The 16178-nt window shown below is 36.5% G+C and overlaps 1 protein-coding gene across 1 annotated transcript in view; it reads left to right on the top strand.

Moving 5' to 3' along the window:
- Nucleotides 1–889: 889 nt before the first annotated feature.
- Nucleotides 890–16178, top strand: part of ITGB6 (integrin subunit beta 6) — an 84126-nt gene continuing 68837 nt past the window's right edge. Inside the window, exons 1-4 of the mRNA XM_023217500.2 lie at nt 890–904; nt 1670–1749; nt 4332–4363; nt 5139–5385. Of these exons, the coding sequence (XP_023073268.2) occupies nt 890–904; nt 1670–1749; nt 4332–4363; nt 5139–5385 (374 nt within the window). The remainder of the gene's footprint in view (nt 905–1669; nt 1750–4331; nt 4364–5138; nt 5386–16178) is intronic.

Here is a 16178-nt window from a genome sequence, read left to right as displayed (position 1 = left end):
AAAGAGAACTTGGTCCCTAGCCTGAGGGATTCAGAATCTTGGGCACCATCATTTCTGTTTTCATCATTGTTGTCATCAATGTCTTTTGACACATTCTTATTTTGATCTCCTTTGATTTTTGTATATTATGATTATTTCCAATATCATTTTAAAATAAGAATTTTATACTTATGGAAAAATATATGCCGTCTAATTTGAAAAATAAGGAAACAGTGCTTTGCTTTCCCTAGCCTGCCTTCCCATTTACTGTAAAATAATAATTTTTCTTTTTCAGGGTTCATTTCAATTTTTTGAAAAGGAATTTAGCAATGAAATACAAAAATTTCAGTTATTTTCATTAAGCTCATTTTTTACTTTCCTCACATGTAGGCTATATGCTTTATTTAATATCTTTATTCTTTACATTAAGTTAAAATTATTTTAGAAATGACTGTATTTCAATTGCTGTTTTGACATTTCATGGATCAATATTTCACTAAAGATAATAACTTTCTCTAGGATGCAGAGAGACTCACAGAACTTACACCAGAATTTCCACTGAATGAATTTCCCCACCTTCTTGGTGATTGTACACCTGCCTTCCTTATAAGGAGAACAAGGAAGTAAATCATGTTGAAGTTGCTTTTAAACACAGCTTTTCTGCTTTACCTGTCCAGGTAGCCTCTGTTTTCATTTCAGTCTTAATGAAAACTTTCTAACTCAAGTTTCTTTTCAAAGCAGTGTAAGTAGTATTTAAAATGTTACACTTCAAGAAAGAAAGACTTTAATGATATTCAGCTTTGGTCTTGTAACGCTAAAGGTAATTCATTTTTTAATCGGTCTGCACAGCAAGAACTGAAACGAATGGGGATTGAACTGCTTTGCCTGTTCTTTCTATTTCTAGGAAGGAATGATCACGTACAAGGTAAGACATACGTTCTCCGATATATTGCTTTTGCGGTATGCTTGACAAACCTGTCATTTGGTTCAGAAACTAGATCTGAAGTCATGTTTTATTTGATCTGTTCCATTGCTCTTTTGTCACTGAGTGAACACTTTAACAAATTACAGACAAACACGGGGCAGTTCCCACAATGAATGCTCTAGGCTTAAGGTAAATAAATACAAAGGTTGCACAGGCATTTTAATGAGGAGAATTAAATAACATTGCTGCCCAATGGAACTTAGTGCCACTGTGATAACCATTTTTGAAACTTTCCACTTAAGAGTGGAATCTTCCACTTAAGAGTATCTTTCACTTAAGAGTAATAAGGATCTTCCACTTAAGAGTAATAATCTTGAACGAGAGAAAGGATTTATTTCAAAAACAGAAATACCTCGTTTAGGAAAGAAGCATTTTTTAATGGGTGCAAGTAATTTTTAAAAATTAAGGTGGAACAATAAATAGGATAATCCTGTATTTGTGAACTTTCACATTTTAAGAAAAAAAGAGGATGATAATTTTGGCATATAAGACATACATACTTTTTAATACGCATACACATATTTTACATGTGATAGATGTAAAATACAAACTTTTATGTGAGTTGCTAACATTTCGAGGACTGATCTTGGATACTAAACTAAACTTTGATGTTGTTTTGTTCAAGTAATGTAAGAGCCATCAGTCTCATAAATGGAATGACTGAAAGTATACTTAATCCCTGCGTCTTGCTGGGTCTAAACCTAGGTGGCTGTGCCCTGGGAGGTGCAGAAACCTGTGAAGACTGCCTGCTCATTGGACCTCAGTGTGCCTGGTGTGCTCAGGAGGTAAAATAAATGACCTCAACATGTTTTTAAAACCTGTCTGCAGTTACACTCATGTTAATTTCCTCAGTGATAGTTCTGATAGTGAATTGCTTTTTTGTGGAATTGTGTAAGTAAAACAAATCAGGAAAGGAGAAGGTGAGCATTGGTAGATCAAAATGGCATTCATGTGATTACTTTCAAAAACAATTTGTAGAAGGAGTGGATGTCAAATTATTCGGAAAAATATGTAACTTGGGATTTTTAATTTTACCTCACTCCTTCTCTTATTGTAAAGCCATTTCTAACTGGTTGCATATAAAATATGGAGGCTGTCTGGATAATCAGAGATCATGGAGATGTATTTTCTAAAGTTAAACATACATTTGATGTTCATAGTATAGTTGTATTCCATCTAGGTACTAGGATCCATTCTGAACTACTGCTAGGTTCCAAGGGATGTGTTTTAAGTTTGGGGCAAATATTACTGGTCAGACATTATCCAGTTCTTTTAAAAATGGCATTTTCATAAACTCAGTGACTCTGTACCACGCCAGTGACAAAGTTCCAAATAGGCACTCCTTATCTGGTCAAACTGAAAACTATGTGAAATCAGTATGAAGATGATCGGGGAATATCTACCAAGCCATCCTAAGACACTAGAGAGTGATGTCTGACTGCTTCATGGTGAGAAAGACAGGCATTAGCTTTCTGCATTTTAAAACAAGTCTCTACCCACTAGATCTCGTAAAGATAATCTAAACATAAATCAAATCTTACGAATACCAAGTTCAGCGAGAGCTGAGTAGCATGCTCAAAGAGAAACAAACCTCAACACCAAACTCAGAACTGGGTTCTACCTGTGGAAACCCAAACTCTGAGTTCAGTGCGTATCCATGAAGACGAGAGCGCAAATGCAGCTCAGTCCCCTACCACGGCCTTGACCGACGCGACCACAAACAAAAGTCCAAGAGAATTATGCCTTTTTTTTGAGTTCCTATATCAAAGCAGGATTGAGAAGATACAAGGAGGGAAAAATTCACATGTTTTTGGGTATTGACTTCTTGAAGAAGTATTAGTTTCATGCCAGAGAGATAAAATAACAAATCAGCCTAGAATTTTCATTTAAATGCATTTTTCAGCATTTAGTTAAGAGAGTTTCCTAAGTTGCTGCTGATAACTTTACTTGTGGATAATACTTGGTAGCCAAATTGTTGTCAAATTGTAAAGCCAAATTATTCTAAGAGGCTACTCTAATATTAGAAGTAGTTATGAGGATGCCAGTTGAGGCAGTTGGAGCAAAAAGTAAATTAGGCTTCTGCTTAGGGCAGATAGAAAATAGGTCATGTGGTTAACACCACCTCTGATCTTTTGGCAAAGGCTATGACTACAGGTGATAGCAATGACACTGTATTGAGAAGGATTCTGAAGCCTTGGCCAGCCACTGTTTCCCTTAGTGACATCACGGGAAGTTACAGTCTGCCATGCCTGGCCTAGAGCTTCAGACATGCACAGGTCTACTGATAGATAACAAATTGTATTCTCAAAATCAATTTCAGAAGAAATCTAATTTTCCTAGCTGACGAAAACAGCAAGAGTGGCTTGGAGTTCTAAGAGGCAAGGAAAATAGTGTGAGCATTGGTTTGGTTTTCTCTAAGCATGAGAGTCAATGGGCAACAAGTTCCCCTTTGCATAGTGTCATGCCCGCTCTAGAGCAGCCGTGCCTATCAGGTAAGTCAGGTATTTAATCTGTTAGCTCCATCTCCCTGTTTTGGGTGTTACAGAATTTGAACGACCACATCTCTGCTGGGAAAGACTTCATCTCACTGTACCTCTGCTATCCTTGTGGGAAACTCCTGTGTCCCACACAGAAAAGCAGACTTTTAACCTGTCTTTTTCACTTTTCTTCGTCACTTTCAAATCTTGGAGAAAGTTCTAAAGAATCTTGAACTAGAACGCTTCAAGACTCTGGGTTTAAAGTCCACAAGAGGTCAATTTTGGTGAAGTCATGCTGCAATATAAGGGTAACAGACCAATGCATACAACTGGCAGAGAATGCTAGATGGGGGAGATGTTGCCACCCCTACCCTTTAGGAATCCTCAGAATCTCTCTTTATCACTAGATTTAGGGATTGACACACTGGAGCACTTGGACAGTCAATTCCCAAATCTAGTGATAAAGATTTGATTGTGGAATCAAACCTACAGGTCACCCTGAGCAGATAAATTCATGGAATGATGTCAACTCTATGAACCCAACTGTTTCAAGGATCTGGTCATGGCCTGGGAAGAAGCTTTAAAGAAGTGAGCTTAAGACCTCCCCCACACTCCCCCCTACCCACACCCCCAAAATTGTTACATGAATCCAAGTGAATATAATTAAAAGGAGACTCCAGTTTTACTCAGAATTTTACTGGGAGAATTCTCTGGTTATTCACCTATAACTTAACTTTAGACCTATAATCAATGTTAGTCATGTAGGCATACAATATGGTAAGATGCTTAACTAGCAAAGTGTGCAGAAAAACTTTAAATTGCTGGTATCTTATAAAGAAATTCAGATTTGTTTTCTTTTTCTGGTTATTGTTTTTCTTTTTCTTTTTTAGAATTTTACCCATCCATCTGGAGTTGGTGAAAGGTGTGATACCCCAGCAAATCTTTTAGCTAAAGGATGCCAATTAAACTTCATCGAAAACCCTGTCTCCCAAGTAGAAATACTTAAAAATAAGCCTCTCAGTGTAGGCAGACAGAAAAATAGTTCTGACATTGTTCAGATTGCACCTCAAAGCTTGATCCTTAAGTTGAGACCAGGTATGTTAGGATTTGGCTCATGTAAATAGATCTAATATTATATATGGTAATTCTGCTACCCCACTAATGTGTCTTGTATCATATTACATATCATTGATTATTATGACTCGAATTTCCCATTCTTAAGGAAATCGAAAATTGCTAGGCTCACACATTTCTTTATTCACATTGGTTCCTGGCACTCCAATTGTGTTACTGAAGAAGCTATCTCTAATAGTAACCATTTAAATTACTCAAATGCTGTTAATGCTCACCTCACATTTCTTCAAGGATTGTAATGTAGATTTAAACTCTCTTTTATTTGGTTCCCCTTTTCTAAAACGACACACAAAAAAATTCAGCTTATCTTCTATCTAAATGGATGCTAGTTCTCCCAAGGAGATATAAAATATCCTAACTTATCCTCCAATAGTTCTAAACTCACTGCTGAAAGAATTTCATGGGTTGGTTCATTTAGGATCTTAACCATACAGTTAATGAAATCCTGTGTATTTCAGTAAGTTCTTATTGAGATGAAATAGCCAGCTGACCCAGCAAGTGGCTAGTTGCAAATAAATCTCAGTGTGTTTTTCTGGGTTTGCTTTTCCTATTGGGCTTTGCAGGTGGTGCGCAGACTCTGCAGGTGCATGTCCGCCAGACTGAGGACTACCCGGTGGATTTGTATTACCTCATGGACCTCTCCGCCTCCATGGATGATGACCTCAACACAATCAAGGAGTTGGGCTCCCGGCTTTCCAAAGAGATGTCTAAATTAACCAGCAACTTTAGACTGGGCTTCGGATCTTTTGTGGAAAAACCTGTATCCCCTTTTGTGAAAACAACACCAGAAGAAATTGCCAACCCTTGCAGGTAAGTAAATGATTCTCTTGGCATCTTTGTGCGCTGATTTTCTATGGAGATACTCCTGCTCTGAGCTGCACTTGCCAGGAGCTTGCTAACTCCCTGGCATTTCTGCCTCGTCTGGTTGGATCTCAGCAGTTCTCTCAGAGGCCTAGGTTGCTTGGAGTGAGGTGAGGTCATCTGAACTACATGGTTCTAGCTGTGGGTCCTTGCGGCCTCTGCATTTGCCTCCCAGTGTAGGGCAGGATGTGGCAAACCCGAATGTGTGTTATACATGCAAGGGAACCAAGGCTTTCACCATAGGCTCCATTGGATGGTGCCCAGTCCCAGTCTCTCAGACACTTTCTAGCCTCAATGGCCACCACTTTCTGAAGTTATTTGAAAATAACCTTCACTTTCCCAGAGTCTTTCTCCATGACAATGACTTCTGGCAAAATAATAATTTTTGCAACTTTTTCTGACATACTTTGGGAAATATTGGTTTCTCTTATTGCTTGGAGAAGGCTTGCAGCCTTCACTGCTATTAAATTCAGTAGTAAATGACTCCATAGGCAATGACCCCATTCTAATATGCTATAATAAGCTATTAAAAACCACACATTATGCAGGTGATGGTGGAGGACAAATTGCTTTGTGATGGCTTACCTGTGCAGTGAATGACATGTTCAGAATCAAATAGTCTCCTATTGAAAAAGAGCTACCATATGCTCTGTGCCAGACCTTGTGCTGAAAGTTTTACATACATGACCTCATTCTGTCTTCATAATAACAGCAGGTTAAATAGCAGGTTAAAGCTAGCTTAATAACATCAGCCCTATACTCAGAGGAAGTAAGAGGCTCCGAGAGATTAGCTATTTGCCCAAGGCCACATGACTAATCCATGATCTGTACAGAGATTTGATTTGTCCCAAAAGCAAGCCCATTACTGCTATATATCTAGCATATATGAAATAATTTCCAAATGTTTATTAACTTACAGTACTTTTATACACCAAAGGCATCAATCTCTATAAAAGATAAACAGCTTTTATTATACCATTTAAAAAACATCTCAATGTAGTTCCCAACTACAATCTAACATAATCAAAAATAATTTAACCGTAAAAGAAATTTATCAGTGATTGTAACACTTAGAAATTGTGTTTGGTTGCCAGTATCTGAGACAGTGGCACAAAAAAGGAGTATTTTTGTTTTTTGTGTTTTGTTTTGTTTTGAAATGGAGTTTCACTCTGTCACCCAGGCTGGAGTGCAGTGGCATGATCTTGGCTCACTGAAACCTCTGCCTCCTTGGGTTCAAGCGATTCTCCTGTGTCAGCCTCCCGAGTAGCTGAGATTACAACCACCCGCCACCATGCCTGGCTAATTTTTGTATTTTTAGTAGTGACTGAGTTTTGCTATGTTGGCCAGGCTGGTCTCAAACTCCTGACCTCAAGCGATCTGCCCCGCTCGGCGTCCCAAAGTGCTGGGATTACATGCGTGAGCCACCACGCCTGGCCAATATTTTCTTTTCTCTTTTGCGTGAAATACAGAGAAAGGCCATTCAGCAGTGATATGGCAGATCCGTAAACATGAGGAATCTAGGACTTTTTCTGCTCTCTGCTTCACCATTATTGACACCTGGATTTCATCTTCATGGTCCAAGAATGCTGCCAGGGCACTGATCATTACTTCTTCATTTCAGTCAGAAGGAAAGGAGGAAAATAGGGGCAATAAGGGCACTGTCTGCCCACTCTCTCACAACTCCTTTTAATGATTAGTTGACATGCCTAAAATGCACAGATCAAAAAGGTTCAGTTTGATGTGTTTTGATAGTTAAATATACCATTGCAGTCAATATCCAAAACATGATGTAGAATATGTCCATCACCTCAGAAATTTCACATTACAGTTAGTTCTACCACTTCAGAGGGAACCACTTTCTATTTCTATAATTTATATTGGTTTTGCCTATTCCTGAATTTTGTATGAATATATAATGTAGTATATGCCCTATGTTTTTGGCTTCTTTGGTTCAACATAATGTTTTCAAGATTTACCTATGATTTTGTATGTATCAGGAGTTTGCTTCTTTTTGTTTTAATTAATAATCCATTGTATATATTTACTACATTTTGTTTACTCATTCTTTCATTGGTGGACATTTAGGTTGTTTCTATTTGGGGGGAATATTATGAAAAGGCTGCTATGAACACTTGCGTAGAAGTCTTTGTATAGATGTATGCTTTTATTTCTCTATAACAGACACCTAAACTGGAGTTGCTGAACTGTATGATACTTATAATTTTTAAAGAAACTACCAAATTGTTTTCCAAAGTGAACGTACCATTTTCCATTTCCTTCAGTAGTGTGACAGGGTTCCAGATATTCCACATCCTTACTGACACTTGGTGTTGTCAGTTTTTTAAATTTTAGCCATTCTAATAGGTGTGGGGTAGCATCTCATTGTAGCTTTGATTTGCATCTCCTTAATGATGATGTTGAACATCTTTTCCTGTGTTTATTTGCCATTTTTATTTCTTATTTCGTGAAGTTTCTTTTCAAATCTTTTGCCCATTTGTTTAAGATTAGACTGTCTTTCCAATATTGTGTGGTAAGAGTACTTTTTATATGCTGGATACAAGTTTTTGTCAAATACATTTTGCCAAAAAAATGTATATTTTTGTCAAAAATATTCTCTCCCAGTGTATGGCTTATATTTTAATTTTTCTGGCAATACCTTTGGTCAAGCAAAAGTTTGTAATTTTGATGAAGTTCAGCTTATTAATTTTTAATTTTATGGTTACTGTATTTTATGTCTTAAGAAATTTTTGCTTACTGTAAAGGTCACAAAGACTTCTGCTGTATTTTCTTCTAGAAACTTTATGGTTAACGTGCTTACATTTAGGCTTCTGATCTCGAATAGCTTTTGTATTTGGAATGAGAAAAAAGGTCTAGGTTCATCTTTTGTTTCCATAGAGATATCTAGTTGTTCAAGCATTATTTGTTACACAAGATTTTCTTTTCCACATTGAGTTATCTTAATGTCTTTGTGGACAAGCAATTGACCATATATGTGTGAGGCTAATTCTGGACACTATTCTGTTTCATTGATCCATTGCATATACCCATGTAACCACTAATGCCTCACTATCTCCCTTATTGTAGCTTTATAGAAACTCTTGAAATCAGGAACATAAGTCCTCCAACTTTGTATTTTCATTTTGTTTATCCTAGATCCTTTGCATTTCCATATAAATTTTAGAATCATATTGTCAATTTCTTCAAAAAATATGCTGAGATTTTTATTGAGACAACATTGAAACTATAGATCTATTTGTGGGGATATTGAACATCTTACACACATCGAATTTTCCAATCATTTTATATGACATATATCTTCATTTATTCAGACCTTGTTTAATTTCTCAGAGCAATGTTTTGTCATTTTCAGGGTAGATATCTTGCACACGTTTTGTTTTATTTATTTCTAGGGACATCTAAAATTATTTATTTTCTAATTCTTTGTGGATAACATGTAGAAATGCAATTGATTTTGCATATTCACTTTGTATCCTGCAAACTTCATGAATTTTCTCATTAGTTCTAGTGTGATTTTTATAGATTCCTTAGAATTTTCCGTGTATATGATCATGTCATCTAAGAATAACAACTTCCTTTTCCTCCAATATCTATGCTTCTTCTTTCTTATTTCTTACCTTAATGCACCAACTTGGGTCTCCAGTACCCTTTTAAATAGATGTAGTAGGAGAGGACAATCTAGTCATGTTCATGGTCTTAGGGAGAAAGGATCAGTGTTTCACCATTAGGTATGTTGTTAGCTAGTGGTTTTTCATTTTCTTTCATCAGATCAAGGAAATTATCTTCTATTCCTTGCTTGGTACGTTTTTTTTTTTTTTTTTTAAATTATAAATGGTTGTTAAATTTTATTTCCCCAACTTAAGAAGTTTTTGCCAGAAATTTTACTCAACACCTTAGACTTGCATCTCATTGGCTGGCACTTAGTTACATGACCACAATTAACTATAAAGGAAGCACATTGCTAGCTGCTCCTTCAAAATCAGCATTCTGTTATTAGGGAAGAAAGAAAGATGGATACAAGGTGGCATCTACGAGCAGTTCCTGCAACACTGAATACATAGATTTCTATAAAGAGTTGTAAAGACTTATACCCTCAAAAATACTGTATAATAAAAAGTAAGGTATGATTATTGTTATTCATTGCTTGATTCACTTGTAAAGGGAAATAAGCTTGGTGCTAACAACCTCTTAACTATCTAACATAAAAGTATTGCTAATGGTTTTGGCCCCATTTTTAAAATCAGAGAATATTATTCCTGAATACAATTTGTATTTAGTTCTTTGGTATACTGTGTGTCTTGCCCCTACAATAAGCTTCCATACAGAGTTTAGTAGGGCAATTCCATCTAGAATTACAAAGTGCCACCTCTGCCCCAGAGTGTATATTTAAAATCATTCCTCATGTCCCAGATCAGGTACGATGTAGCAACATGCAGTACAATAATAATCATGGGAACCAATGAGTGTGGAATGTTACCAGAGAAAATAACTAAAATTAACAAGGTTAGATGGCTCAGCTAAACTGGCAGCCCAGCATCTTGAACTAACAATGAGACCCTGTCCTTAATCAGGCTTCAAGTAAATAAAAGCAGTTTGGCTCTTTATTTACCTCTGACTGTACTTTATTCATGCATTTATTATTCATTAATTTGTTCAACAAAAATTTACTGAGTTCCAACTATGTACCAAACAATGTGCTAGGCATGAGTATTTTTGGAAGAAAAAGACCTGGTCCCGGTTCTCAAGTAGCTGAAATCCTTTGGGGAAGCAGGTACATGTTATTGCACAGTGATTAAGCACAAGGGCTTTGGAGTCAGCCCTGGATTCAGTCTTGATTCATACATTCACAAATAATGTGACCTTGGGTGAATCATTTCATTTCTCAAGTCTTCAGTGTTTTCGCTGGAAGTCTAGAATAACAATGCCAATCACAAAGAGTGGTTTTAAGAATTGAATGAGTTGGCCCGGCGTGATGGCTCACGCCTGCAATCCCAGCGCTTTGGGAGGCCGAGGTGGGTGAATCACAAGTCAGGAGTTTGAGATCTTCCTGGACAACATGGTAAAACCCTTTTTCTACTAAAAATACAAAAATATTAGCCGGGCATGGGAGCACGCGCCTGTAATCCCAGCTACTCAGGAGGCTGAGGCAGGAGAATCGCTTAAATTCAGGAGGCAGAGGTTGCAGTGAGCCGAGACTGCGCCACAGTACTCCAGTCTGAGTGACAGGGTAAGACTGCATCTCCAAAAAAAAAAAAAAAAGAATTGAATGAGTTAACGAATGAAAGCATTTGGCATTAGGCCTGACCATGACACATTCTCAATAAATAGAAAGTGCTATTAACAACAACAGGGTGTGATTAGGGGGAGACCAGAGCACTGTATGGGGGGGGGCAAAAAGTGGAGACCTGAAGGAGAATTCTATATTTGATCCCTTAAAAGGTTCAATATATCCTATTTTCTGAAGATTATTATTATTGGCAAGATTTACCATTAAGGTTATAAATAGCAAGTTATTTTTTGTGGCAAAATTATAGGTTTTCCATTTCCATTATAATCCTAACTCTCTCAGTTTCTCTGTCTAGGTAGTATCCCCTCATACACACATACATACATATACATGTCAAGATTAAAAAATCAGTCTTCTGATCAAACTAAACCTTATAATTTTAGAATAAAATGTTCTTAGTAGGAAGGCAATTAGAGGTAAAAGGAAAGAGCATAGAATTTTTCAGACCTGGGTTACAATCCTAACTTTGGATAAACAATTACTCTCTTTGAGCTCAGTCTCATCACTTATAAATGGGAATAATAATATTGACCTCCTAGAGTAATTGTGAGAACCGAATGAACTCAGAACAAAACAGACATTCAAAACAAATGTTAATTTTTTCTTCCTCTCATTACCACTTACTAATTTATCTCTAGTTATTTTAATCTAGTAGTCCTTAGACTTTTAGATCTCAGGACTCCCTTAGACTCTTAAAAATTAAGAGTCCCAAGAGCTTTAGTTTATGTGGGTTATATATACCCATAATCATCATACTAGAAAGTAAAATGGAAATGTCTTAAAATAATCATCTATTGATTTATTTAATAATTATAATAAGACACCCACTGCATATTACTGTAATATGTTTTTATGAAAACTAACTGTATTTTCTGAAACAAAACAAAAATTAACAGGCCTTCTGCTCTAAAATGGAGCAGCACTGTTTTATATATTTGGAAATCTCTTTAAACATCTGGTTTAATGGAAGACAACTGGATTCTCTATCTGCTTCTGCATTTAATCTTTTGCCTTTTTCAAAAATTGAATTCCATGAAGAAAATCAAACCTCATATAAACGTGTAGTTGGAAAAAGAAGAAGCATGTAATAGCTTTTTTCAATGCCTGTGGACATTCTTCTTCGATATTACCTTCAAACTAGATAACAGGTGATAGTAGATAACAGGTAAAACTAGATAACAGGTGAAAGTAGTTTCAACGAGGAATCTGAAACATCAGTGAATGTTTCATGTTGTTAACCTGAAAAGCCATTGGTCTCTTTTCATTTTGAATGGCTTTTTTAAACCAGTGTATGATTTTGTAATATGATGCTTTATTCTTTGTGAAATATTGATTCAGTGAGTTATGCAGACCTTACAGATTTCATGATACAATATCAAAAAAATCACATTTGTTAATATCACTACCATTCTCATCAGACAAATCTTAAAGTATTGGGAAGTATTGTTTTTTTCTATTTTATTATCATTATTATACTTTAAGTTCTGAGATACATGTGCAGAATGTACAGGTTTGTTGCATAGTTATACACTTGCCGTGGTGGTTTGCTGCACCCTTCAACCCGTCATCTACATTAGGTATTTCTCCTAGTGCTATCCCTCCCACTAGCCTCCCACCTCCCGACAGGCGCTGGTGTGTGATGTTCCCCTCCCTGTGCCCATGTGTTCTCATTGTTCAACTCCCACTTATGAGTGAGAACATGCTGTTTGGTTTTCTGTTCTTGTGTTAGTTTGCTGAGTATGATGATTTGAGCTTCATCCATGTCCCTGCAAAGGACACGAACTCATCCTTTTTTATGGCTGTACAGTATTCCATGGTGTATATGTGCCACATTTTCTTTATCCAGTCTATCACTGATGGACATTTGGGTTGTTTCCAAGCGTTTGCTATCTTGAACAGTGCCACAATAAACATACGTGTGCATGTGTCTTTATAGTAGAATGATTTATAATCCTTTGGGTATATACCCAGTAATGGGATTGCTAAGTCAAATGGTATTTCTGGTTCTAGATCCTTGAGGAATAGCCACACTGTCTTCCACAATGATTGAACTAATTTACACTCCTACCAACAGTGTAAAAGCATTTCTATTTCTCCACATCCTCTGCAGCATCTGTTGTTTCCTGACTTTTTAATGATTGCCATTCTAACTGGCGTGAGATGGTATCTCATTGTGGTTTTGCTTTGCATTTCTCTAATGACCAGTGATGATGAGCTTTTTTCCATGTTTCTTGGCCACATAAATGTCTTCTTTTGAGAAGTGTCTGTTCATATCCTTTGCCCACTTTTTGATGGGATTTTTTTGTTGTTGTTTGTTTTTTGTTTTTTGTAAATTTGTTTAAGTTATTTGTAGATTCTGGATATTAGAATCTACAAATTCGTCAGATGGATAGATTGCAGAAAGTATTCTCTTTGAAAACCGCCACAAGACAAGAATGCACTCTTTCACCACCCCTATTCAACATGGTATTTGATGGATAGATTGCAGAAATTTTCTCCCATTCCGTAGGTTTCCTGTTCATTCTGATGATAGCTTATTTTGTTGTGCAGAAGCTCTTTAGTTTAATTGGATCCCATTTGTCAATTTTGACTTTTATTGCTTTTAGTGTTTTAGTCATGAAGTCTTTGCCCATGCCTATATCCTGAATGGTATTACCTAGATTTTCTTCTAGGGTTTTTATGGTTTTAGGTCTTATGTTTACGTCTTTAATCCATCTTGAGTTAATTTTTGTATAAGGTGTAAGGAAGGTGTCCAATTTCAGTTTTTTTGCATACGGCTACCCAGTTTTTCCAACACCACTTATTAAGTAGAGAATCCTTTCCCCATTGCTTGATTTTTCAAAGATCAGATGGTTGTAGATGTGTGGCATTATTTCTGAGGTCTCTGTTCTGTTCCATTGGTCTGTATATCTGTTTTGGTACCAGTACCATGCTGTTTTGGTTACTGTAGCTTTGTAGTATAGTTTGAAGTCAGGTGGCATGATGCCTCCAGCTTTGTTCTTTTGCTTAAGATTGTCTTGGCTATACGGGCTCCTTTTTGATTCCATATGAAATTTAAAGTAGTTTTTTCTAAATCTGTGAAGAAAATCAATGGTAGCTTGATGGGGATAGCATTGAATCTATAAATTACTTTGAGCAGTATGGCTATATTCACGATATTGATTCTTCCTATCCACTAGCATGGAATGTGTTTCCATTTGTTTTTGTCCTCTCTTATTCCTTGAGCAGTGTTTTGTAGTTCTTGAAAAGGTCCTTCGCATCCCTTGTAAGTTGGATTCCTGGGTATTTTATTCTCTTTGTAGCAATTACAAATGGGAGTTCACGCATGATTTGGCTCTCTGTCTGTTAGTGTTGTATAGGAATGCTTGTGATTTTTGCACATTGATTTTGTATCCTGAGACTTTGCTGAAGTTGTTTATCAGCTTAAGGAGATTTTGGGCTGAGATGATGGAGTTTTCTAAATATACAATCTTGTCATCTGCAAACAGAGACAATTTGATTTCCTCTCTTTCTATTTGAATACGCTTTATTTCTTTTTCTTGCCTGATTGCCCTGACCAGAACTTCGAATACCATGTTGAATAGGGGTGGTGAAAGAGGGCATTCTTGTCTTGTGGCGGTTTTCAAAGAGAATACTTCCAGCTTTTGCCCATTCAGTATGATATTGGCTTTTGGTTTGTCATGAATAGCTCTTATTATTTTCAGATATGTTCCATCAACATCTAGTTGATTGAGAGTTTTTTGCATGAAGGGGTGTTGAATTTTGTCAAGGGCCTTTTCTGCATCTATTGAGATAATCATGTGATTTTTGTCTTTGGTTCTGTTTATGTGATGGATTATGTTTATTGATTTGCATATGTTGAACCAGCCTTGCATCACAGGGATGAAGCCAACTTGATCGTGGTGGATAAGCTTTTTGATGTGCTGCTGGATTTAGTTTGCCAGTATTTTCTTGAGGATTTTCACATCAATGTTCATCGGGGGTATTGGCCTGAAATTTTCTTTTTTTGTTGTGTCTCTGCCAGGCTTTTGTATTAGGATGATACTGGCCTCATAAAATGAGTTAGAGAGGATTCCCTCTTTTTCTATTGTTTGGAATAGCTTCAAAAGGAATGGTAACAGCTCCTATTTGTACCTCTGGTAGAATTTGGCTGTGAATATATCTGGTCATGGGCATTTCTTTGGTTGGTAGGCTATTAATTACTATCTCAATTTCAGAACTTGTCATTAGTTGATTCAGGTATTCAGCTTCTTCCTGGGTTAGTCTTAGGACGGTGTATGTGTCCAGGAATTTATCCATTTCTTCTAGATTTTCTAGTTTATTTGCATAGAGGTATTTATAGTATTCGCTGACGGTACTTTGTATTTCTGTGGGATCAGTGGTGATGTCCCATTTATCATTTTTTTATCGTGTCATCGTGTCTGTTTGATTCTTCTCTCTTTTCTTCTTTATTAGTTTGGCTAGTGGTATATCTATTTTGTTAATCTTTTCAAAAAACCAGCTCCTGGATTCACTGATTTTTTTAAAAGGATTTTTGTGTCTCTATCTCCTTCAGTTCTGCTCTAATCTTAGTTATTTGGTATCTTCTACTAGCTTTGGAATTTGTTTGCTCCTGTTTCTCTAGTTCTTTTAATTGTGATGTTAGGGTGTCGATGTTAGATCTTTCCCACTTTCTCCTGTGGATATTTAGTTCTATAAATTTCTCTCTAAACACTGCTTTAGCTGTGTCTCAGAGATTCTAGTACATTATGTCTTTGTTCTCATTGGTTTCAAATAACTTCTTTATTTCTGTCTTCATTTCATTATTTACCCAGGAGCATGTTGTTCAGTTTCCATGTAGTTGTGTGATTTTGAGTGAGTTTCTTAATCCTCAGTTCTAGTTTGATTGCACTATGGTATGAGAGACTGTGTGTTATGATTTCAGTTCTTTTGCATTTGGTGAGGAGTGTTTTACTTCCAATTATGTGGTCAATTTTAGAATAACTGTGATTTGGTCCTGAGAAGAGTGTATATTCTGTTGATTTTGGGTGGAGAGTCCTGTAGATATCTGTTATGTCTGCTTGGTCCAGAGCTGAGTTCAAGTCCTGAATATCCTTGTTAATTTTCAGTCTCATTGATTTGTCTAATATTGACAGTGGGGTGTTAAAATCTCCCACTATTATTGTGTGGGAGTCTAAGTTTCTTTGTAGGTCTCTAAAGACTTGCTTTATGAATCTGGGTGCTGCTGTATTGGGTGCATATATATTTAGGATAGTTGGCTCTTCTTGTTGTGTTGATCCCTTTACCATTATGTAATGCCCTTCTTTGTCTTTTTTGATCTTTGTTGGTTTAAAATCTGTTTTAAACCAACTCCTGCTTTTTTTTTGCTTTCCATTTGTTTGGTAAATCTTCCTCCAACCCTTTATTTTGAGCCCATGTGTGTCTTTGTACGTGACAT

This window comes from Piliocolobus tephrosceles, chromosome 11 (assembly GCF_002776525.5).
Source record: "Piliocolobus tephrosceles isolate RC106 chromosome 11, ASM277652v3, whole genome shotgun sequence".
NCBI classification, from domain to species: Eukaryota; Metazoa; Chordata; class Mammalia; order Primates; family Cercopithecidae; genus Piliocolobus; species Piliocolobus tephrosceles.
This window is presented reverse-complemented; position numbering and strand designations above follow the sequence as displayed.